The following is a 25,002-nucleotide window of genomic DNA, read 5'->3' on the forward strand; positions in this document are numbered from 1 at the left end:
ATTAAGGATAAGGATAAGTTTTATTCCATACTGAATGGCCCCAGGCCCATAGTACAATTTTGTTTTCGGGAGTGGTTACAGTTATGTTTCACAGGTCATATTCTAATTAACGTAGCATGATACATGAACATTGATAGATTTTTTTAGAGTATTTTAATCAGTTGTTGACATGATCGATATAATTTTGTGTTGAGTGGGATGTACATAAAAAGGCAAATCAATATATTTGCTTCTTAGGTGGTGGTATTTTGGACAAACTGACAGAAAACGAAACTCATCTTCAATCATATTTAAATCACATTGCTCACATATTCTCAATTCTCTGGCTCTGTTCTGTTTCTATGTCTGCCTACTTCGAGCCTATGTCTATGAGAGTTGCATTTAAACTGTGTTCAACTTATTCTAAACCTTTTAAAATTGATATCAAACAAATAGTATTCTGGGGAAATAGTTGTCTTACAAAACTTGTAATAATTGCATTTTTCTGAACTTAAAATTTTGGTGACCATTTTTGTAAGTAAATACCCTTGAGTCTTTGGCGTATAGATACTACAAACGAATTTGGATTGTTAGGTACACATCGATTATGTCAAAAATACCCACAGCCGCATTCATTTAATAACGACTTTACATCATAAACCAAATTGCGGATTCCATGTTTTTCATATAATCACATTATATTATAACCTTTTCTAGGTAATCTATCATTACAACTGTATTGAATAATACATATTGCTTTATTCAAGTTAGATAATGTCCACCCCCGAGGTGGTTTCAAGATCTATAAGTAGACGTAAGGTTCGCTTGCCGTAGAGTTTTGCATTCTTACCATTACCTCCTTACCTACTTACAGGTATGTAGTCTAAGTAATTGTTTCCCTCGAATACACTGTGTTTTACTATGCTACACACACAAAAAAACGCACTTCAACAATTAAACTATATTTATTTTGGATAAACATTTCTCATATCAGTCAAAGAAATACTTCCATATATACATGGTATACCTGCTGACAACAACTATCTTATAAGAGTTCTACAGTAGGTATATATTTATGACTCAGTAAGCAAGAATATTAAAAAATGTCTCAATTTGCTTCAAATGCCATGTAAGAACGTCCATAATGAGATAATGAAGAGTGAGTGAGTGAGTAAGTTAAAGCCTTTTTAAACAATATTCCAGTTATATCCAGACGTGTCTGCTTAAGGTGGTACCACTTTGGAGAAACCCGGGAACACGGGTATGGTGCTGACACACCTAGAAACATTATAGAGGCGAAGCGGAATACCAACCCACAGTCATAGGTGTGTGTGATAACAGTTATTTTGTTGCTCACAAGTTTGTATGTCATTACAAATGTTGTGAGGAGATCAACTAAATATCAAACCTTGCATGTTTTTTAGAATTATTAGACTTCATGATATTGTATTGCCACTAATAACCACTAAACAGATATCGCCCGGGAATTACTACAGCACATTTTTCTGACCGTGAGAGCATATGCGTCATATACGGATGAATGATATTTTTACAAGAAAACGTCTTTGGTTCTATTTCAGTGTGGATACTGTGGGTTCTGTACGATATGTCATGACAACAACATTCCAGACACTGGACGACAACCTGATCCACATCTATAACATTGTCTGTTGTCCTTCATGTACTAGCAAAGTGACACTACTTCAATGACGATAAAGATCAGCTAATTGTGTCACACATCAGGAAATAAGTTGATTCACAATTCTATCTAGACAGATTTGGGGATCAATATTCACCACCAACGTCTTAGTGATTTGTTAATTGCAGTTCTCAAGAGACATATCTAAATGACTATTTTGATTGAATTCATAAAGTTTTCATGCTTATAATAACCTATATTTACATGATCATCACGCTTTAATATAGTCATAATCTCATCATTTTAATTATTAATGACATGACAAATACATAAATTGATATTAAAATGTACATGGTTCAATGAGTACTAAATAAGAATTAATACTTTTATAAAAACACTGAAATATATTCTTGAGTCCAATGAGTAAGGCAGCATGATCTACACATCTCCCAGGTCGGTCTTACTCACACCTGCAAAAGAAGCCAAAGAATTATCGTCTGAGGTTATTTACGATTACTCTCCTAAAATTTCTTTACCTTTCCAAAGTTGATATATATCAATTGTTGCGGTCCGTAGGTGTCCGACTCATAAAACATTGAACCTCTCAATGTAAATTTGCCAAAAACATAAAATTGGCAATTTCAGAGTTAAATGTCAGTGTGAAAATCTAGTAGGTATCATTTATTAACAAGACACTGAAGCTTAGTAACGATTCTTTCATGAAACGGCGCAACCACTCACGTATTCTTCGCACTCTTCGCTTCGAGCTGCCATCGATACTTTTTTCTTGATAGTCTTTGAAGAGTACTCTGAAACTGTACCATATTTATTAGCATTGACATTGCAAACCCTTACTGTTAACAACATGATAAATATTAGCTTAGTTGTTTTCTATATTAAATCGAGAAAAGACATTACTGATTGATTATACATACACTGTATTCAATACTAGACAAATTATTTGTTATATAATTTCGTCTGACGCTGTAGACACGAAAAGCTCATTGCCGGCCATAACACAGTACCAGTATACTATCTGCTAATAACTGGTAAATAGGTTTCTCCGAACCTCATTAAATGTTTTTAGGTCTGCTTTTCGACACATGTTGTGACAACACTCATAAATCTTAGGAACATGCATCTATACCAATAGCCTGCAATATCTGGCAAATTGTTTTGTCCCGAAACGTAGTAATTGTTTTCAGATTTGTATTTCAATACATTCTTTCACAACATACATACATCTTATGAATAGAATTTTTTACCAGTATCCTGATCATTACCTTGTGTTGTCTCTCTGTATAACACATGATCCTGTAGGGCGCCTCTGATATTCCTTCTCCAGTTTCATGATCTCTCGATCTCCATACAGTCGCCATTCATCTACCCCAGCCTCCCACTGCCACACCAACTGCGTCGCATCTGATTGCTCCACACTGGGTGCCCCTGCAATAGCTGTTAAAGAGATGAAACAGTCTGTCATTGATATTAGAAATGTCCCCCAAAGCAATATGGCTGTGACAAAGCTTCAATAAATACAGGATGGAGATGTTTACTTCGTGAATATAATACTAGTGTTATGTAGATATCAGTCTGCAAAATATCCATATACATAAATGGTTATGGAAATGAAGCATTTACCGCCGTCTTGCAAATGTTGTTGGGGGGCAGCATCGGATTCATGGGAAGTCATTTCTGTCTGCGTCAGCTCCAGTAAGCAATCCGCCGGATCTCTGGTTTCATGGATGGAAGCAGATGTAGTATTAGTGTGCAAGATATGTGTGAATTGTGTCAACACATTCATGGGAATAAGCGCGTTATATCAGTCTTATACTAAATTGAAAATATGAACCGATGCCGAATTTTGTTTGAGAAGCTGCCAATCTAAACATATGACGTCTTAATATACCTGAGAGCCAGATCCAACTTGTCATTCTTCCCGAATCTGTATTCGTTGATGTGACCGTTTCGATTCCACCGGACCTACATAAATTATTTTTTGATATATAATTATACCATGTTACTAATCTGTAATGAATAAAACATAAAAACCAGTACTATACATATATATATATATATATATATATATATATATATATATATATATATATATATATTGAAATATTTCAACTATCATATATTTAAACTTTCCGTAAATTTATGTACAACAATTCCTTTAACAACTGTTACCTTAACTTTGCCCCGGTTGTTTTTGCGGATGACAACCCCGAAGCCCCCCTTGCCTCCATCCTGGTCAGAATACTTGTCCCTCCAGTCTGGACCTGACAACAGACATTGGACATGAGAATACCGGCCGGGCAGCAGTTTTCTGGTATACATATTGGTTCATGCATACGTATTACTTTACTCAACGGCAGCAGTGAAAAACACAGTTGTCATCAATAAAATTGCTTGTAATGACCTGATATGTATGTATGTATGTATGTATGTATGTATGTATGTATGTATGTATGTATGTATGTATGTAAATCGGCGTAAAACCACACTTACTCATAGAGTAAGGACCAAACTGTACGAACGTAAGAGCTTTCAAAGTATCCATTTCTTCGTTTTGTTCACAAGGATGTGTCATAGGAGGCTACTCGATCACGACATGCCGTCAAACACTCTGACTTTATCCAATGCACGCAAAAACGCCGAGTTCAAGATTACAGTTTCTGAATGACCAGAAACAATGCTTCTCTACACCGTATGTATTTGTGCTGGAGAATTGCCAGGGATGTGAAAGTAGTCCGTCAGTGTCAATGTCATTTCAAGAACAGAATTTGCTACAGTGAAACCACACTACGTATGTGTCGGCAAGTAAAAACTACAAAACCACTTCCATAATAATAGTAAATATCTGCTAAATATTTTTTACTCCAACTGTATTATAAGCATGTGTTTATGTATAACGTCAAAAAATGTGCCACGAGCGTCTGTTTCGCGGTCATGCGACAGGCCTCTTGTCCAGTGACAAAGCCGTGCGTCGTGTAAACTTATTATTAAGTTATATTAAAATATTTTAAAATGGCGTTTCTTTTCAGGTTAAATGTTTAACTAGTGATGTCATATCAACGTTCAAGATAGGGATGTACATGGGTATTGTTTCCATTTCATCAAACAAAAAATACATTTCTTCACCTCTTGAAACCTCACATCCGATCTCTATCATCAGTCCCGATGCGGTTACCCTTGGTTGGTCGTGTACTAGGGTAAGATCCCTTGCGTTTTGATAACCATATCTGTATTGCTGACAACTGCCTTTGTCCCATGCAACCCACACCAGCTCTGTTACAACAAAGATATATCGCAACTTTCAAATATCGAATGAGGTACGATTGGTATTGATATTTTTACCATGATTTGTCATTAAGTTAACATTAAAATGGAATTCATTTCATTGTACACATTATGGCAGAGATAAACTTCACTTTTGTCCTCGTCGTCCCCCTCGGTGTGGTTGATGACTGTCCCCGGACCACCCGAATCCTGGTTACCCCATTTCCACTGTGGACCTCGGACAACTCTAGACCCAAGCCGGGGTAGGCTCTCATCTTTGAATTCTACCACATTTCGAAAATTTTGGGTGAGATTCTCTGAAGAAAGGGCTAGTCTCTCAAGTCTCTCATCGATCTTTTTTTCAATAGCAGTAACGACAGTTCCCTGAAAAAAAAGTAGAGTACGTATGCATGTACCTTTTGTTTGCTTGTCTGTTGTTGAAAGCCGCACTCAGTTATATGATGTCGGTCTGTAAATAATCGACCAGACAATCCAGTGATTGACATAATGAGCATCGTTCTACGCAACTGGCATACAATGACATGCATCACCCAAGTCATTGAGCCTGACCACGCGATCCCGTTAGTCGCCTCTTACGACAGATATAGTCGCCTTTTAGGGCGAGCATGGGTTGATGAAGACCTGTTCAACCCCGGATCTTCACAGGTAACATGTATGTACATGTACGATCATGAGATGTTGCATGCATGTTAAAATGAAAATGTCTTATTTCTAAAATAGTTCGTCAAACAAACCTTGTCATCAGTGTCCAACTCATTGTCTATTCCGTCCACAATGGCAATGATGTCATCGGTATCGACTTCAGTTTCGTCCTCAGAAATCATCTTTTTCTTGATGACCATATAGGATTGTCCAATAATATTCTGCAAATATGTCAGGCATTAATCGTTTTTTAATTTAACTGTCTGATGAGTAGTACTACCCGTTATACCTATAAATATATCTACACATAAACTTCAACAAACAGTTTGCTTCATTGAAACAATACTGGATATTGCCTGCAACTAATGTTAAGCTACAAAGTTATAAGTATACAGTTTATAAAATGTATCAAAACATTGGTATGTTTTCAACCATTTAACGACGAGTTTAATTGTAGGGGGCTTTTGGAATATTATATAACAAAACATCAACTTGTACTTTAAGAAATACCTGAATACGCTGGTACTTGCAAAGTTCACCAACATCTTCACGGTCTACCAGCGTACCGTTATCCATGTGTCCTAAGGTTTCTAGAAAATCCTGTAATTGACATGTAATACCTAAATTAAATAGTTTCCTCATAAAAAGGAAACATGACTGTTGTTTCGTGAAACAAATTATTAACTTTTTTAGCAAGTTCTTCGTGTTTGAAATTTATTCAAAGGGGAAAGTATTGTGGTAAATTATTTTTTATTACATTTACTTGTATGCTGTCGATACATAGTGATATAGTGTCCATTTACATAATATTTATCACGATTTTACCTTTACTTCATAAAGTTTCTTTTTGGGATGAAAACCGACACTGATTCAGTTTACATTTGTTAAATGTTCCCTCGTTGAATAATCATTGTATAAGGTAAAATAAATATACGGTAACTATACCCTGTTCCCATTGCCAATAGGAACCCAGACGAAAGAATTGGGGAATGCTGTCTCATTTTTCCTTTTTCCGAATTCTTCGATCAACCTGATAACTCGAACTTCTTCCTATGGAAATTTAGATATGTTTTGTTATCATGTTTCGATATTCCATCAACAAATTACCAAGGTATATTTAAAAGCGACAAAACCCTTTCTTTACCTATACGAAATCGCTGCTGAGCAATGCCTTTTACAATGACAACAAGAATTGTGCTGCATAAATACTTCTTGAATATTATGTTTACATACAATGCACATGTTTATGTTACTCCTGAAAGGCATACATGAAAATATTGCCATCAGTCTCACTGGTCGTACTAAAATGGATTTGCTGGCAACATGAAGTAACTGTTAGTACTCCTTGAGGTAAGAGACTCACATCACTTTCCATATTCTCATCGTGTTCGGTCCTTCCAAGCTCATCAGCTGTACTTCCATCCGTAATGACGATTACTCTCGGTTGAACACGATTGACCCCCATGATGTCTAGATCACCACCTGTATATATTATATGGTTTCTAGAGAGTTTAACATGCACTGTTCTTGTCAATTTGTAACATTTTATCATAAACGATTTAATGGTGTTAAAACAAAAGTTAAAGTACCTACCTCTTCCCAGAATGGCACAAAGGCAAACTAGAAGAGTTTCAAACATCCAGGAGCATCCACCAAGTTGTAGGTTGTCTGGAAAAGTAAATACCATGTTCGTATTAACTGTGAGGTCACTGAATGTTCACAACATAATTTCATGCTTTAATGATATGAAAAAGTGAATGAATCAAACACTGTATAGATCGTCTTTTTAACTGCATAGATACTGACTAACCTATGACACTTCTCAGGCTTGAGTAGTCATTACTGAGATGATGGACAATGCGGGCGGGCCCCCCACATGACACGATAGCAATGTTCTCCTCCATCTCATAATCGGCGGCAGCATCTTCCACTCCTGCTCATAAAAATAGAGAATGAAGGTTTCATTACAAAAAGGGACAATATATTGAGCTATGTAAACCATTAAGATGAAGCGTTGTTTTGAGGCAGTTACCTTGATGCTACAATATAGTATGTGCACTGAATATTCCGTATAATGATTACTCACCGTTTATGAAACTAAATGCAGTTTCCTTCATCTTTTTAAATCCGCTCTGTTTCATTGTGGCCGACGTGTCTAGACACAGGATGGTATTCAGGCCTCTGGCAGTTGGGGGCATTGGAACATCTATGTACGAAAACCATACAAACATTATAGCTATACAGAAATATCATAAACTGTCACATTGTTGAATGAATTTGTGAATAAGACAGGTAAGTGGTTTTGCAGTACTTTGTATTTTAAAAGATGTCAGCCTACCGTCCTTCATTGCAGATTCCACAGTGGCCACTAGTCTTCGGACACCAGCTGACGCTCCCTGAACACCATAGCGACTGAGGAAATGCCGCGCCCGACCTTAGAATTTAAAAGTATTTAAATTGATGGTAACATCGGTCTATTGCTTTTTTAAAATATTATTTACAAATTATCTTAGTGAACATGAAATAGAACCACTTACCAATGGGAGAATTGTAAGGGTGTTGTGATAGTGTTTGCGTGGGTGGCGAGTGTTACAGGTAGGGCAGGTCATGTTTACCATTGATTCGAACACCTGATGTCATCACTTATTTTCATTCATATGATTTTCCTGTCTATTTTGCCTTTTTACGCCAAATGGAATCTGTTAAGTAAAGGCTTGACTCGGGATTCACGCGTGTAGCGTGTAAATGGTCACAAGAATAAAAGAGATATCACTTACCCCCAGTGCAGCCTTCTAGTACTGATGAATGCAGTGATAAAGCCTCCACAGGTAAACTGGCTCGACAAAACGTTCACAACATTAGAATAAAACACACTGGAACATTGAACATAAAATGAACCAATTAATCAAATTACATGACAAAATATATTGTCCTTAGTCGAAAACATTTTCAGAAGCAATAACCGTGTTGTTGTTTTGTAAAGATAATTACTTTCAAGATGATGCTACACTGAACCTATATTGAATATGTGCACGGTACCTTACCTCGCAGGTGGATTTTCAGAGTGACTATCCAGTGACTGGGATTCCGAGCAAGTTTTACTGCTTGAAGAGATGGATGACTCGAGAACAGACTGGACAACTGATGGGGGATTTTCTTGTTCAGCATCCTTCCCAGGCGACAGTGTTGATTTCAGGACAGACTGGCGTTCGAGGTGCAAGTCCTTCACTTCACTCGATAAGGAATAGTTTGCATGACTCTGTGTAGGTTCCTCCTCGTCAGAAAAGCAGTTATCATCATGAGACAGTTCCGACGTCAGGGACGGTAACAAAGTGTTATCTAGTTTGGGCTTGTCCATCCCCGAGGTTACTTCAAATGAACCAAGCATATGCTCTTCTTCACATCCCATGTCCTCTTCATGCTGCTGAACGCCTACGTTTATGACATTGTCATTACCATATTCTGCCTTAGTGTCATGTAGAAAAACCAGCGTCTCTTGGTGGGATCCTCCAGTTTCGTCAGAGATACCAATACCAATTCCATTGTGGTTTTTGTCAACTAAGTGCTGAACAGACAGTGCCAGCTGCTTCACAGACTGCTTTAGTTCTTCATTAAAGGCCTTCTGCTCGTCAAACCGTTTTCTAACATCGACCTTTTGACGCTGTATGTCTTCCTCCAGTGAGCCGAAACGAACATCAATCTCAGAGTCTGAAAGCAGAATACTCCTGTCAATGTCAACTGAAGTCTATCACGTTTGAAAAAATCAGAAAGTTACACGTTTAAATGGTTAGTTTTTATATACCACAGTGCAGGTTATGAGTGATGTTACCGTTGTATGAAGTGTCCAGTTTCTCAGGTTCTCCCAATGTCGACCTGTTGGAACAAAAGTAAAGCATGAATGAAAGCAACGTCGATGCCATTACTTCAACGTTTTGCGTTTATTTGATACTATGCTGTTATCACGAAAAACACGTGCAATAAGGGAGTACAAAGAGATGTAGAGTTTGAGTGAACAGGCAATTTGCAACATCAGTATGAACAGGACATTAATGCAGTCTGGGTAAAATACAAAAGAGACATATTGTGACCTACTTTATGTCCTCTTCCTCTGACAAAATCATGACAGGCACATCTTCACTCTCAGTTTCCGATCCATATATGGTCATAGTATATTCCATCTCTTCCGCTTGGAAACCCTGTTCATTGTCATGCGTGTGCAGAGTGAGATCAAGTGAGATATTCGTTTTAGTGCATTCCGAAAATACACCCTTTAAAACATTTTTGAGCTCACCAACTCGAGATGCTAAATTATCAAAGCCGTCTAGACTATAATGAACTAGTTCTAAACCAAACGGTTGACTTCGTACTCCTGTTATTTTAATTTGATATTCTTTGAATAATTTCGTTGCAAGTCTTCTTAGTGTTGTGAATCTATTTTCACACATCCCAAGGATAACGTTGATGAAATAATCCCCCCGTTCCTCGTGAAGGCATATCTCAGCAGTATAAGCAAATGTATTCTCTTGCGGATGTTCATCCCATTCCAGCGTGATGACAGTTTGATCATCTGAAAATATATCCATCTCTTAACGTAGGATTTCAATGGAAAGGGTGTACACTGTAGTGTATCTACACTGTCTCAACATCACTTTATAACAACTAGAATGTGAATGTACACTACTCTGTTCATTTATTAGATTTCTTCTTAGATTGCCAGGCAAAGAATTAGAAACAAAATGTATATTTAATGCTTGGTATTACCATTAGTAGTTCTTCCATCTCGTAGTTGTTGCATTACACTTTCATCGAGAGAAATCTGCACAGTCTGAAAATCTTCACTTAAGGTCAACGATCTGGATCCTTTTATTTCATTGAATACCAGAGTCCCGTCAGGATCCCATGTGTCACGACTAGTTATGTGACCCATCTCCGTCATCTCCTGCAGCCGCTGCTTATGCTCCCGCTCATTCTTCTCCGAGTCAGGTTTCTTGCTTGCGTCCATACTTCAACTTGCACTGGCTCTGAGGTGATCATTCAGAATATGCTACCGAAATCAGATAATATAGACATAAGAAAACTTAATAGTTCTCGTCAGGGTTCTTCTTTTTTTACAAACAGAATAATATAAGATGCATTTGTAAGAACCATAATGCACGTTAACTCAGAACAATACTACGAACAGACAAATAAATACAATACAGGTTAAGGATTTATAAGTATGAATCAATTGCTACTTCATTGGCTGTATTGATTTGCGAGTCCTTACGTAAATGCATACATGAGAGACGTTTTGCCACAGCCGGGAAAGTTGTTCACGAAACATACATTTACAAGTTGGTCTCTGCATTGCACTCACAAGACATCCCGAGTTGTGTCCCTTTATGTGTTACACATTCATGAGAGAAATTACATGAACATACGTGGTGAAGCTATCACGGACATAAGTTAACAGTGAACAATTACAGGTACCTACTGCGATTAATTCTTAACATCATTATGATTCTATGTTTCTAACATGGATAATTTGACATGATACAACTCAGTTAAACCAAGCACAGTACTAGTACTCACACGGTCATGTTCGAGGGTCACTGTAGTTTCTGTTTTGGACGTATTTTCCGACAGGTGCTAATTTTAGACATGAAGTGGCATACAACAACCCAGGTCAGCGATAACACGGATCCTGCTATTATTATCCTCGACTTCCCAGGGATCATCAGTGTGTCGTGCAGGGACGTAATGTCATGGTGACCTGGGGCATAATCACATGACGAAGCCGGACACGAAATAGCTTTTCCTCGGGAATTGCCGGTTCGGCTCTGCTCTAGTAGTAACACTATGGGTCTGACATTGTGTTTACATACATGGTTCTCGAATTGGCTGACCGATTACTATCGCTGTTGGCAACAATGTAGCATATACAAGCATGCCTTTTACATTGCACATAATATGAACATTTACAAAATATTTGTAATACTTTGAATTAAAGGTTATCTTGACTTATACGTGGTGTATTCTTTTGGAGTTGAAATGCATACGTTCTAGCATGTGATACTAGCATGTGATACTAGCATGTACAATGTCTTTCCTTATAACAATGCACCAGAGTATTGACTGTTAATCGCTATACACACTTCGGGATTATATTGTGTAAGGGGTCGGGGGAAGTGGGATAAGCAGGACACAGTTGTGAAACGTTGCGTCGCTTAAGCGTCACAAAACCCGGAAACCGTTGGTTCGAATCCTACAATTGCCCTTGATAGATCTTCGTATTGCTAGCATCATACCTGTGCTCTTGGGTAACGTGGGAAAGACTTCTACCCTTCATTCACGGTCGTCACCCCTCGCCCCTTTCCGTAACCTGCAAGAAGACTAATCCCCCTATCGATGAATGTTATGTGCGAAAATACGACAAACCAGTCAAAATGCGCGTATGACTTCAAATACTTTTGTCACAGAATCCCTCGTGAAAAATCTCTTATTTTACATATGTTTTGCATCTAAAAATATACCCAATATATAGTAAAATGTGTTCAGTCATACTGTATAATACCTTAAGTCCCGATGTGTTTTAAATAGCATCTGGAATATATATGATATATGGGAAATATACGTGAATAATTATGCAACGAGTTGACAATTCTTTTAGCTATGCCAGTTTGAGCTTAAACGGAACAATGGCCACGATAAGGGCACGAGTCACGAATCCGCTTGTCCCGGATGCTTTATACGGTCGGGGTAGCGTCCTACATGAAGCGGATTCGAAGTTACATAGCTGAACTAGTGTTATTTCACTCCTATGTATGTAGTGAGGCGGTAGCGGTATCTATACAGCTGTATTAGCAAGCAAAGGCGACCCGCCATATCAAATAAATATTGTCAATAAAAGTGAATAAATAACCAATCTAGATTATCAACCGAAACAGATTCCATTTGTGCAAAAAAGGTTATGTGAAGGTTATATGAATGGACCATCAAATCAGTGATGACACCAGGTGTTCGCTAAAAGGGTAAGCATGCCCTGTCACATTTAATCAAACAGCTCGGCGAACAATAGTGACAATGTCTAATCCAAGCGGTACATAAGTGACATATCCAAAACTTCAAGTATGTTATCTTACCCTGGCTACTCTACCGTGAATCATTTGTGTAAGGACAGGTAGGGGTATATACATGAGGTAATGGCGTGTTTAGGTGCATACGTGTCACTGCACACGTGTCAGCTATCAAACAGCTTACCATGGTACGAGGCTGTTGCTTGATTTCAATAAGGTGTTTCACAACTCGACCTACTTGATTCGTAAATATCTATGTTGTGTAACATTAGTTGGTTGCAACATGGAATAATATAAAATATTAAAATAATGTAGCATTTGTCAAATACAGTCACCAATCCAGAAGGAAGTAATACTCAAAATAAAAGAGAAAAATTTCAACTTTATTATCTCGCATTCATCTTGTGTTTACAAAATCACTAATTCAATAATTGGGCGAAATAAAATCAAATATGGTAGAAGTACAAACGTCATAAACGAAACACGCAATAGCAATTAATATGACATGACAATATTTTACAAGTTTTATTTAAGTCATATCGCGAGGTGCATGCACACGTGTGTGTGTAGCTCTGTGTTCTAGTCGCAACCTATGCCAGTTGTATGGTGCTAGCCAACAGAGATGCCATGCCGTATTTCAACACCCTTCTCAGACACACTCTACTGACTCGTCTTGTGACATGACCTTCCGCTCTCGGGGCAGACGTTTCATCCACCAAACCATGGAGACGGCCGTATGTAGGAAGACGAAAGTATGTACACTATGGGAAAGTATAGTTGGCAGGATGGCGAATATATCAGATAAAGCTACAGTAGACATTTGACGCACATGTGATGTTCATGTATATCACACACGCACGCAAGTACGCACGCACACATAGATAGATAGACAGATAGATAGATAGATAGACAGATAGATAGATAGATAGATAGACAGACAGACAGACAGACAGACAGATAGATAGATATACACGCTTTCACACACGCACACATACAGAAACATATCGTGACACACACACGCACAAATACACGCACGTCACACACACACGCATGTATATATATATATTCTTCCTTGTTTGAAAAATAATTATTAATATATATATTGTGCCAGCAGAAACTGACAAATGTCTCATGGTAAATGGTTTTCCATAATTAATGTCTGTTCTCACTGCACAGCCTTTCCCTCACACTCAGTAATCCGTGTGCCTTCGCTGATCCTGTGCAATGACACTAACAGTAAATACTATCCCAGGTAAGCTTCGATTTCCTGAAGGACTAGTTGCAGTGATTTCCAATGCATCTGAAAGGACACATAACTTATTTTGAAATAAAGGCTTGTCACACCGTAACACACATTTGTTACCGAAATCAATCATAATTTGTTATATAATTAATGTCGCAAACATATATATGAAGCTTTATATTTGTATATCTAATGATTAGGAAATCAATTATGTTTGATAAAGAAAGAATACTGTATTCATTTTAATGTCTAATGGCACGTTTGAATGCCGTAATAACAAGTAATTATAGCGGGACTGAATGACGTATTCGAACTACGAATATAATATATTATCGAATATTCAATATACTCACCATGTCATCCTTACTTGTGTGATTTTCTGATCATCAATAGATTTCTCCGTTTGATTTTTGAACGACACTCTGAAGCTATGAAAAAACAGTGACATGTATCTTATTTTAGATAGGTAAGAGGAACATATGAAGTGACATTGAAGTATCATTTCCCATGATTAAATGCATAGTCTATCTTACTTATCCGTAGAACAAGACACAATGTAGACATCAGCGCATTTTGTGAACAGGTAAATATCACTGGCCTATCAGTCATTCATCCCAAAGATGTACGTCAGAAGATAGTGGGTATATTACAGTATGATGTCAATTAAATAAATTTCTAGTTATTACTAATTTCCGAATCCGATATTCTGATTAATATTTTTTCTTTTTTACTATCAACCATATCTCTGTCGTAAGTCTCTAGTTTACCTCTTTCCATTCTTTTGCACCAAGCATGACCCATCTGGACGCTTGGAATATGTCTGTGACAGTTTGTCACAGTTTGCATGTGAATAGGCCTGCCAAACACCTTGAGGATCCAACCACTGCCATGTGTAGGAAGATCCTTTACCGGATACATGTTTGTCTTTTTCGTCTGAAAAATGTCAACGATACTGTGATAGACACATACATTGTTCTTAGTCAAGCTATAAATGAGTAGGGCCCACAATAGCAGCGGGAGACATTGGCATGGTGATTATCTACATCAATGATTTCATTACACTTCATAACGTTATGCCTAGTAGCCATAAGAGTCGTATTTTGCGGACACGGGACCAACTGATCGCAGGTTCGAATCCCATCTTCGCCTCCATAATTCTCATTTGTGTGTCATATAAATTTATTGTTCATAGCGAGATTAGTTGTGTATCTAAGAGTGTAGTGACATGAGTCAATGATTCAGCATACACGATGATCACTCACGATCTGTACACTGAAAGTATGCAGTATGTAATGTTTAACTGTACCTACATGACTGCTTATCGAGCTTCACTGTCGACTTCTCACCATCTGGTTTATTTGGCTTCGAATCCAGCATCAACTCAAGAGGGTCTCTAAACACAATGAAGTAATGGATGTATAAGGTTATAATCGTTGCCAATATCATTGTTGACAAAAGAGTTTACAATATGTTGTATTTAACTGTTAACAAACACTCACCGAGCTGTTAAATCATACTTCCCATATTCACCAAATCTATATTCATGTATCTCTCCGTTCTTCCAAATTACCTGTGAATATAAAAATATGTTAAACAAAAGATATTACCCAACGGTAGTTTCAATATCAGCTTTTAGGTATAAAACATTGAAATGAAATGATGCATTCCTGGGGAGAGATTCAGAAGTTTAATGTCGGAAAACAACCGTAATTTCTTACGTTTGATGGTGGGGGATTTTCCAGGGTTTTCACAATTCGGGTAATTAAATTACAATTCTCTTTTTACCTTGAACATGAACAGCACCACTATCAAAGGGGAATGAAAATAAATGAAATACAAAACGGATCGTATTGAAGCGTAGCGCCACAGTCTAAAAACAATATCATCTACGTAGAGGATGCTAACATCTACGAAGATGATACCACAATCTGCGCAGATGATGCTTTCCTCTACGTACATAACATAATAATCTACGCGGAAGAAAGTATCATCTGCTATCAAATTATCGACTTAGGTGACAATATTTTATCGAGTAATCGACACTAGTTCCGGGTCAGTTTTATACAATGTCTGGATTAAGTAATAATCACCGATTTGTTTGACCTCCTACCTTGACATGTCTTTATTGGGGTACTATCTAAGCAGTGCACAAAGTAAATCTTTATTTCAATGTGTAGAAGTTACTGGGGAATGACACACGCTACACTCTCTTACAACCGTAATAAAGAGAGGAGAGCCCAACATGTTCTCCAAACTACAAACAAACTATAGGCCATTATACAATATTTTAGCGAAATTATATATAAACCATAACATTGTTAAAGCCGGAGAAATCACTCAAATATGTTGATTCTCATGATTTCTCATGAATTAGGTTCAAGAGGTAAACGTGAATATGAATCAGTATGGAAGCGTATTGGTGCCAAAGTCTAATTTTTATTTATCATCTACGTAGATAATACTATCAGCTATGTTGATTATACTTTCATCTACGTAGATGATACCTTTTTTACTGTGGCACTGAAACCCTTCCATAGGATCGTGCTTCTTCTAAACAATGCCCATTACAGTGTGTTGGTGTTGCTCCACAGCAACTTATCATTTACGCAATGGTATGATGTTTTATGGCTTTTCTGGAGATCTCTTTCAGGACTTCAACATTTACAATAAAGTCGAATAGTTGTTTAGCTATTTCAACATACCACTAAAAGCACAAACATACACACACACACACACACACACACACACACACACACACATACACACACCACCACCACCAACAACAACAACAACAACACCAACACCACCACAAACACAAACACACACGTACCATAACGCGACCACCTCTCTTTCTAATGACAGTTCCATACTGCCTTGGTCCACCATCCTGATCAGAGTAGCTTTCTTGCCAATCAGGACCTGAAAATAAATACATTATAAACTGGGTTAACTATCATGTTTTTTTCATGTCTAACTGCTTATGTAGTTCACACAAGAGAGGGGCGGTCGGGTAGCCTAGTGGTTAAAGCATTCGCTCGTCACGCCGAAGACCCGGGTTCGATTCCTGACATGGGTACAGTGTGTGAAGCCCATTTCTGGTGTCCCGTGCCGTGATATTGTTTAAAGCGGCGTAAAACAATACTCACACACACATGAGAGACCCGTGAAGATTCGGGTTAGAATAGGTCTTAAGTAACCCATGCTTGCCGTAAAAGGCGACTATGCTTGTCGTAAGAGGCGATCGGGTGTTCAGGCTCGCTGATTTGGTTGATGCATGTCATCGTATCCCAATTACGTAGATCGATGCTCAAGAGGTCAATCACTGGATTGTCTGGTCCGGGCTCGATTATTTACAGACCGCCCTCATATAGCTTGAATATTGGTGAGTGCGGCGTTAAACAACAAACAAACAAAAACAAATGAGATTTGAAACTGACCAAATGATCATAGTATATCACCTCTTTCAACCTGAACGCCGATGTCAATGACCCCATCTTCATCCAGCAATCTGGGTTGGTCCTCCACTGGCCACACATCGTAGCTGCCGTAGTAACCGTACCTGTAGGTGTTACTCAGTGTGTTGTCCCATAACACCCACAACATTCCTGGTAAAAAGTAATAACGGTCTTGTAAGCAACAAAGTACGTGTATTCCTAACAGATTCCTAACAATGCTTACGCATCTGACGTCAACACTGATTTTCCGTGATCCATTCAAATAATTTTAACTGCTGTTTTTCTTTTACCTTAATGAAATCTGTTTCGGCGGTTCTCTGGGGTTGACGTTTTATATTTATGAATAGCATTTCTGACTAAAAGATCAATATACTTTGCATGCCACTGACTTTTGAAACCTACAAACCGTATTCAGGTCCATGATTAATGACAGTTCCGGCACAGTCTGTGTCTTCGTTTGCCCACTTCCAGTCAGGTCCCCTGGCTACTCTTGTACCTAGCGGTGGAAGACCATGGCAACCTGTGTTCTCGTGTATGTTGTCGAACAGGGTTGTGTCTCCTGCATCCTTTTCCTCCAAATCCAGCATGTCTCTTACGATAGATGCTATTTTGTTCTACAAGGCACAAACGTACACTCTATTCATAATCTTTACATATCTTGAAACTTCTAGCTGCAGATGGAATCAGATTCGTCAGTCAATACATATACCGTGTCTGTTTGCACGTACGTCTTTTAGCATTATGGGAATTTAGATAATACAGGAATCATTAGGATATGGTGCACCTTTTCCGTCGTAGTGAAGTCTGCAGATAGGGAGTCAATGATGATGTCTATATTTGCCGCCGTGCCCGTCTTCAGTCCGCATTGACTTCTCACATAACGGATAATTTGGGCGCACAATTTCTACAACAAAATATATAATTAATCTATGTTCCCACTTCCCTAACCTCACAGCTTACTGAACATACGGTTGATCGCAACATTAAGGTGGCGCATGTGTCTTGAAAACAATGAGTGTGATTTATAATTTATTTTTGTTTTGTAGTTGATAGAGAGAAAAGGTGTACCTGAATTCTTTGATGATTGCATGCGTTTTTTATGTCATGCACAATCTCTCCTTTGCAGAGCTTCACCATAGACATTAGGTAATCCTGCAACGTACAATAAGATAGTTGGACACATAAACACTATGATCCAGGATGGATAGATAGATACATAAAAGCGACAAACCTATTCCTTAATCATAAGAAATCTACCGTGAAGATCCGGGTTAGAATTGGTCTTTAGGCGACTAACTGGATCGGATGGTCAGACTTGATGACTTGGTGGATGCCTGTCATCGTATCCCGATTGCGAAGATCGATGCTCATGATGTCAATCACTGGATTGTCTAGTCCAGACTCGATTATTTACAGACATCCGTCATATAGTTGGAATATTGCTGAATGTGGAGTTAAACAACAGACGAGAAACAATCAAACAAACAAACAAACAAACAAACACACGTAAGAAGTATCTGTGAAAAGCAGAGCGGTTGTACGATTCCGACTATCTCATCAGCATGTGTTCACGAATCACTATCAAGGATGAACGCAATATTATATCGCTTTTTGAGAAAACATTGAGTTTAAAGTAATTACGTACCGTTACCACCACGTTGGGCTTTCCGTGAGGTACGATCAGGATGGGATTCACCACATTGCTCCTCACAAATTCGGTTCCCATTTCTTGGAGTGCCTGCATAAATCGTCTTTTGTCCTGAAAAAAGTTGGGTTGTTTAAAATAGCATTTTATTTGGGAAGCAATCCGTGTCATCTGGATTATCCAATCTAAAAATAAACCACTTCTTCACGTTATTTATTTTATGTACTATTTGCCTGATTGCATGAACACTACTTGTAGAAGATCACTCATACACAACACTGTGTATTTCAACGGACTCTGCTTATCTTTTGTTTCATCAATAAATTTTAAACAAGTACAAGTGTATTAGTATACATAATCCAAACACAAACAAATATCAGAGTTTATCATTAATCCTTGGTATATATACTTACGTGTGAGCTTCTACACTGGTTTATCTTTTCTGGCGAAAGTCCATCTGTTACGACAATGAGTCGTGGGGGTACTCGGAGAAATCCCCCGAAGTTGCACACTCCACCTGTGGCAGAAAGCATAAAGATGTACTCGTGTTCTACTCAGAATAGTGTTGACCCTGTTTTAAACATTAACAGATATTCGACAGGAATAATGGAATTGAAATTATATTTAATCAAATAATATTCTTGATAGTAAATTCAAAACCTCAACGACAGGGAATATTGACCGAAACAGATTCCATAAGGCGTAAAAGTCAAAATGGGGATAAAAATTATATCAATGGATAACCAGGTGTTCGTGAAATTAAAAAACAGGTAAGCATGCCCTGCTCCACCGGCAACAAAAAGTGACTGAAAAGGTGTGAAAACCCTATGTTTAGTTTTTTGCATGGGATAGCATGGCGCTTCAGGCGACGTCAAACAGTAACATCAGTCTCGTGTATGAATGATACGCTAATATAAACTACGATGTATTATATTTATGCGAGCATCCGAAAATATAACCTTTAGTAAGTGCTGCTAGACAAACGAGAATGCCTTCCAGGTAGGTTCTTGAAGCAAGTACACCACACTTCAACTGTCCTACAAAAAATTAAAAGAACCATAACTTACAAAATAAATAATGAAAAGTGAGTGGTGATTAATATAGGTTTGAATTGAGTAGTATGTCCGTTATATCAAGGCGTTGCTTCTTAATGTGAGATGAAAGGCCTATTGGCGCTGGGCGTCGACGTTATTCACTTCAAAATAAACGGGTATTGAACATAATCGGAGCGAATCTCGGACCCTGGTCAGCCTAAGGTACACAGCTCTGCTAATAACGAATGGCCCTGGAATAGCCTCCTGAAAAACAATGCGAGTGAGCGAATGAGTGCGTCGGGTTTCACCCCGTTTTGAACAGTATTTCAGTTATATCATTTCAGTAAAGTATCATATTCACTGAATATAAGACTTCGTCAATTTGCATTCTTCATGGTTCAAATACAGCTTTGTCATTTAGATTGTCCATATTAAAATGTGAACGACTTTAGGTGTTCCTGGCTTTTGGATAGGAATTTACCTATTGCGTCTCTCAGACTCTCATAGTCATTCGACAAGTGATGGACAACTTCAGCTCTGGATCCGAGGGTAACTATTGCTATATTTTCCTCCAGACCAAGTTCCTCTGCTATGTCTTCAATACCTAAATAAATATAATTCTGCAATTACATAATATGATATCTTTCTTTTAAAAACAGAAATATCATAACAATGCAGTTTTCTCTCGAGCATGGTCGGTGGGGTAGCCTGGTGGTTAAAGTGTCCGCTCGTCATGCCAAAGATTTTGGTTCGATTCCCAACACGGGTACAATGTGTGAAGCCCATTTCTAGTGTCCTCTACCGTGATATTGCTGACACATTGCTTAAAGCGGCGTAAAACCATACTCACTCGCTCACTGTCTCTAGAACAATGTGTAATTAGCTACTACCTACCTTAAACACAGAGATCTAGCTACCAATTACAATTCTTAGTAAGTGAGTGAGTATGATTTTAGGCCCCTTTAAGCAATATCTCAGCAATATCATGGCGAGAAACACCAGAAATGTAACTGGCATGCTTCACACTGTAATCATATGGGGAATTGAACCCGAGCGTTCGGCGTAACGAGCGAACGCTTTAACCACTAATCTAACCCAACGCCTCCATATATCTTAGTGACGTTCTATCACAACTGACTACATGCTTAGAACATTCACGGAACCAACCACTGATGAAGCTGAGAGCCGTTGTTTTCAACTGATGGAACGATCCCTTTGACGTCGTGCTGGAGTAATCCAAACAAAGAAGTGTATCCATGGCGCATCGTACTCTCGGTACAGGGCACGTTTCTGCAATATCGAGCAACACCTTGTTTTCATGACGAATATTTTAGCAACGAACATGAGAAAAAATACTTGTATTTTAAATCTTTACTCCGAATATCGTCGATAAGCTTCTAGTCTTAACGTCGACAGTTAAATAGTTTAATGACTTGTAAACACTTAGAGTAAGGTGCTGACATAGATACAAACCTTCTTTGAGGACCTTTTCAGCACTTTCCCAGATAGAGTCCCCATCACCCAGAACTTCTCTCAGATAGTTCAGTGTGCAGATTGGACTCTTTTCTGGGGTTTCATCCTTGGAAACTGTCATGTCCATCCTACAGAAATACTACAGAGATGCACGTGGTAAAACATGAGTATACATGCACATGACAGTCAACATGATAGCCAGTCTCACCATTGCCATTGCCACTACTACACCTGAAGGGGTGGTTATGTTTTACATTTTCCCTTCTAGCAGCTATGGTGTGGTTTGATTAGTATGTTCGTTAATGTTTGGCACATTACAGGACAGTAACGGAATAAGGATTCAAAAACAGGAACCTCACCTGACCAAAAGCTTTTCAATGTCGCTATAACTTTCAGAAGAACCAGGCAGTGCATAACTGTATCTTGGGGCAGATACAGGCACTAAATTATAGGGCAGATCGTCCATGATACTTGGTTCTTGGGTATCTTTTCTATACCGGACCAATTTTGTCCATTTCTCCTCTCCCGCCCCTCTGTATAAAGTGTAATCAGTCTCTCTGGTGGTAACGTAATACCCGTCATTCGGACTGTACTCCGTTTGGTATCTGCAGACATAATACATTTGAGGTGCACTGGCGTCACTGATTTGGCTGTAATAACCTGTACCTGCATTGCTACTATATGCATTGCCACTCTCTGGAGGATAGATGGAAGAGGTAGAATAATAGTCTTTAGAGTTCGAGCTCGCCCCTTTCTTCGGGAAAGTCTGTTGTGTGACATATGGTTTGTTAATCTGTGAACTCTGTTTCGTCTGTTGATTTGATGTGTTTGTTTTTGGAGTAGTGGGCTTCTTGAAGACACCATCATCTGATGTGGTATGTCCGTAAGCTGTATTTAGAGGACTGTAACTTTTCGATATATTTCCAATCAGAGCTGTTGTCTTTTGCGTTCCCACAGGCCGACTGTCTGGCACCTCAGCTGTTCCGGGAGTAGTGTTTTCGGTTTCCTTTCCTTCGCTTATATTGTCCTTCTCCACATCAATTGTGGCATGCTCTGTCTTTTTTTGAATTTGCTTCTCCTTATCGTTGTTTGTCATATCAGAACCTGCAGACACCGTTCTATGTTCAATAGGTATCGGAATCTCTTCCTCAATTGCATCTTCCTCAATGTCATTGCCTTCAGTCGGATTCTGTGGTTCGTCAATACCTGTAACTTTCGACCCGGGGGTATCTGATACAGGTTTACCTGATTCAGATAGTGTTTGGGCTTTCACTTTGTCTAACTCTATACCCTTTGCTGATGTAGGAATTGTAGACTGGTTTAGGTGACCAGCAAACGATTCAGTGGCCCTATGTGGTTCACATCGGTCGTCGTCAATAGACACCAGTAGCCCTTCCTTTGCTTGCGATTCAAGATGATGTTTAATTTTGGAGAGGAGTTCCAGGCAAACTTCACTTTGCTGCTTGTGTTTTTGCATATTATCTTCCAAACACTGTTTTTGCTTTGCAACTTCTTGATCAATGAGGCTGAATCTGTCCTCAATTATATCATTGCCAGGATCCGCTATTTCATGAGTTACTGTCTCGGTTGAACTATAAAATAATATTCAGAACATATTACAAGTTGGTGGACTTGATAGCATTCGCTTCTACAAGTAATTACACATTACAATACTGCATTTTACGAGTAGGGAAGGGTGGGGTGGGGGTGGAGAACCGGCTAGTTGAAGTCGAAACAATTTGCTGGCCAGCGTTGCGTCCCGTAGGAGTGGCACAAAACATATGATCTTGGGTTTGAATCCCAGATTCTCTTGATAATAGTTCTAGGGTTCTCAGAACAAAACGGGAGCTCGTGGGTTTCACCAAAGTGGTAAACGTCTCAGACCCGCATCAATTTGGGCTTTCTTTCAACATCAAGCTGCCACGCCGTGATAAAACTAAAATACTATTCAAAGCAGTGTTAAACCAAACTAACTCACTCATTCACTGGGTTTTACAGATATAATGCACTGACAAACCTCAATCTCTGTAACGATGATTTGTGTGAATCACATTCCTCGTGCGTAGGTGGATTCGGCGAATGCGTCAGTAGTTTTATCTTGATATCCACTTTTCCTGGGGCATGTAGTTCCGACATAAGTTCCCTGAATACATGCCTCAATTTGGAGCCATTATTTAACATAGACTTAAAGTCTTCACGCCTCGGATGTCTCATGACGAAAGTTACGGGACGCAGAGTCACTGACACCACCCTTGCCTGAAACGTCTTCAACATATTCGTAACAAAATGGGACATGGTTCCATTCGAAGATTTCAAGATGTGTGTGAATCTGACTATAGTGTCAGCGCCATCACCAGAATCCTTTGTTGAGAGAGTAATACCGGAGAAGACAGTTTTACCATGGGCTTCAGTGTCCCAGTTAACCCACAAAAGGGTTTCCTTTTCTGAAATGGATATTGTCAGATGCATTTTAACAAGTAATTTCTCTATATCGTTCCAAAACCTTTCTGATAGACATCCATTGATCTGTTGGGACCCCTGCATAGAATAGTTTGTTTATGTGATTATTTTGGAAGGGTCATATTCTTACACACGGTCTATTTTCGTGCAGCATCAAAATGTTATCAAAAGAACACTTACAAATACATTCATTCTTACTTGGTCCAACCTCATTTAAGCATTATCTTAAAGCTGAAGGTATACTTATATGGAACGCTGATCTGTATATTTACCTTCTGGTTTTTCACCACTTTCAATTCGTTTGACTAAATCTTCATTGAAAATGATATCAACAACTTGTCGATTGTCATGGGAATGAACAACTTTTCCCGCTGTGTACTTCCGTAAGTGAATGTCTGCCATTGCCTGCAAAATATACCACAACCTTTGTGTGAGTCGCTATTATTGCACACCAATTTCCTTTACTGAATATATAAACTTTTAGAAAAAATAAATCATGATCGACTTTTGTATATGCATATGGTGAAGGAAACGTCAATATACGTTTCGTTTATCCCATTTTGTGTTTTATATGTGTTTTATAACTCTTACGGCGCTGTCAATGCAACAGTGCAATGTACGTTAATAACTTTCTCAACTCAGTACGTTCCCAAGAGTTAGTTCCCTTTCAGTGGTAAAGCAAGAGGGAAAAATCAATATACATTCAGTGTTTATTTCAATAAAACCAAAGGTGACACGTGCTCTAAAATCTTTACTGAATTAGTACGATATTTTTTATTTCACAGACTATGCAAAACTCAAGTATTTTGTGAAAAAGTAACGAGACTACCATAACTGAAAGTAACACCACAATGACAAATGCGATTTGAGGTTTGGTTTCGAAAAGCACGAGCATACAACTGTTATAATTAAGACGAGCATACAATGTAGAGATGGTGATATGTTTATGATATTACCTTCAATAGTTAAACTTCAGTCGTTTAGTCGTACACCCGTTGTTTGGCTTCAGCTTCAGGCCGCCATGTCTTCGGCTTTTCCAATGAGCCTATTTATAGCGCCACCGTGGATATGCGG

The 25,002-nt window shown here is 38.5% G+C and overlaps 3 protein-coding genes across 4 annotated transcripts in view; 1 reads left to right on the top strand and 2 right to left on the bottom strand.

Moving 5' to 3' along the window:
* Positions 1 to 965: 965 nt before the first annotated feature.
* LOC139478678 (uncharacterized) lies at positions 966 to 11,884 on the bottom strand. 2 transcript variants are annotated; one of them, XM_071261256.1, is made up of 22 exons: positions 11,851 to 11,884; positions 10,325 to 10,607; positions 9,656 to 10,130; positions 9,393 to 9,436; positions 8,608 to 9,271; positions 8,341 to 8,396; positions 7,902 to 7,997; positions 7,650 to 7,769; positions 7,374 to 7,496; positions 7,157 to 7,231; positions 6,927 to 7,045; positions 6,509 to 6,613; positions 6,074 to 6,163; positions 5,656 to 5,784; positions 5,053 to 5,284; positions 4,763 to 4,909; positions 3,809 to 3,900; positions 3,528 to 3,601; positions 3,260 to 3,351; positions 2,902 to 3,073; positions 2,360 to 2,433; positions 966 to 2,088 (listed from the first exon to the last, which is right to left on the bottom strand). In XM_071261256.1, the coding sequence occupies exons 2-22, from the start codon at positions 10,563 to 10,565 to the stop codon at positions 2,057 to 2,059; spliced, it is 3,252 nt and encodes a 1,083-aa protein (XP_071117357.1). In that variant the 5' UTR covers positions 10,566 to 10,607; positions 11,851 to 11,884; the 3' UTR covers positions 966 to 2,056. The 2 variants fall into 2 exon arrangements, with proteins under 2 accessions (XP_071117357.1, XP_071117347.1); XM_071261246.1 differs by lacking the exon at positions 11,851 to 11,884 and adding an exon at positions 11,135 to 11,283.
* Positions 10,953 to 25,002, top strand: part of LOC139478618 (uncharacterized) — a 28,429-nt gene continuing 14,379 nt past the window's right edge. The window contains exon 1 of the mRNA XM_071261190.1: positions 10,953 to 11,028. The gene's annotated coding sequence lies outside the window, so the exon portion shown is untranslated. The remainder of the gene's footprint in view (positions 11,029 to 25,002) is intronic.
* LOC139478598 (uncharacterized) lies at positions 12,988 to 24,967 on the bottom strand. The gene is made up of 20 exons (XM_071261151.1): positions 24,885 to 24,967; positions 24,201 to 24,333; positions 23,486 to 23,912; positions 21,828 to 23,060; positions 21,469 to 21,596; positions 21,163 to 21,285; positions 20,477 to 20,599; positions 19,921 to 19,998; positions 19,375 to 19,478; positions 18,962 to 19,075; positions 18,385 to 18,468; positions 18,101 to 18,220; positions 17,723 to 17,930; positions 17,320 to 17,466; positions 16,692 to 16,780; positions 15,361 to 15,431; positions 15,172 to 15,254; positions 14,629 to 14,794; positions 14,215 to 14,289; positions 12,988 to 13,918 (listed from the first exon to the last, which is right to left on the bottom strand). Coding segments are annotated over exons 2-20 (3,504 nt in total). The 5' UTR covers positions 24,331 to 24,333; positions 24,885 to 24,967; the 3' UTR covers positions 12,988 to 13,917.

This window comes from Haliotis cracherodii, unplaced genomic scaffold, assembly GCF_022045235.1.
Source record: "Haliotis cracherodii isolate W230 unplaced genomic scaffold, xgHalCrac1.p SCAF_1, whole genome shotgun sequence".
Classification (NCBI taxonomy): domain Eukaryota; kingdom Metazoa; phylum Mollusca; class Gastropoda; order Lepetellida; family Haliotidae; genus Haliotis; species Haliotis cracherodii.

Bases quoted from the DNA above. Each gene is read 5' to 3' on its own strand.
- LOC139478678 (XM_071261256.1), bottom strand. From the start codon at position 10,565: ATGGACGCAAGCAAGAAACCTGACTCGGAGAAGAATGAGCGGGAGCAT. The intron at 7,232-7,373 runs GTTAGTCAGTAT...TTACTTTTCCAG, and splicing joins AAGCCTGAGAAGTGTCATAG to ACAACCTACAACTTGGTGGA. The intron at 4,910-5,052 runs GTGAAGTTTATC...TTGTTGTAACAG, and splicing joins GGGGGACGACGAGGACAAAA to AGCTGGTGTGGGTTGCATGG.
- LOC139478598 (XM_071261151.1), bottom strand. From the start codon at position 24,330: ATGGCAGACATTCACTTACGGAAGTACACAGCGGGAAAAGTTGTTCAT. The intron at 23,913-24,200 runs GTAAATATACAG...TATCCATTTCAG, and splicing joins AAGTGGTGAAAAACCAGAAG to AAAAGGAAACCCTTTTGTGG. The intron at 15,432-16,691 runs GTACGTGTGTGT...TTATATTCACAG, and splicing joins AGAGAGGTGGTCGCGTTATG to GTAATTTGGAAGAACGGAGA.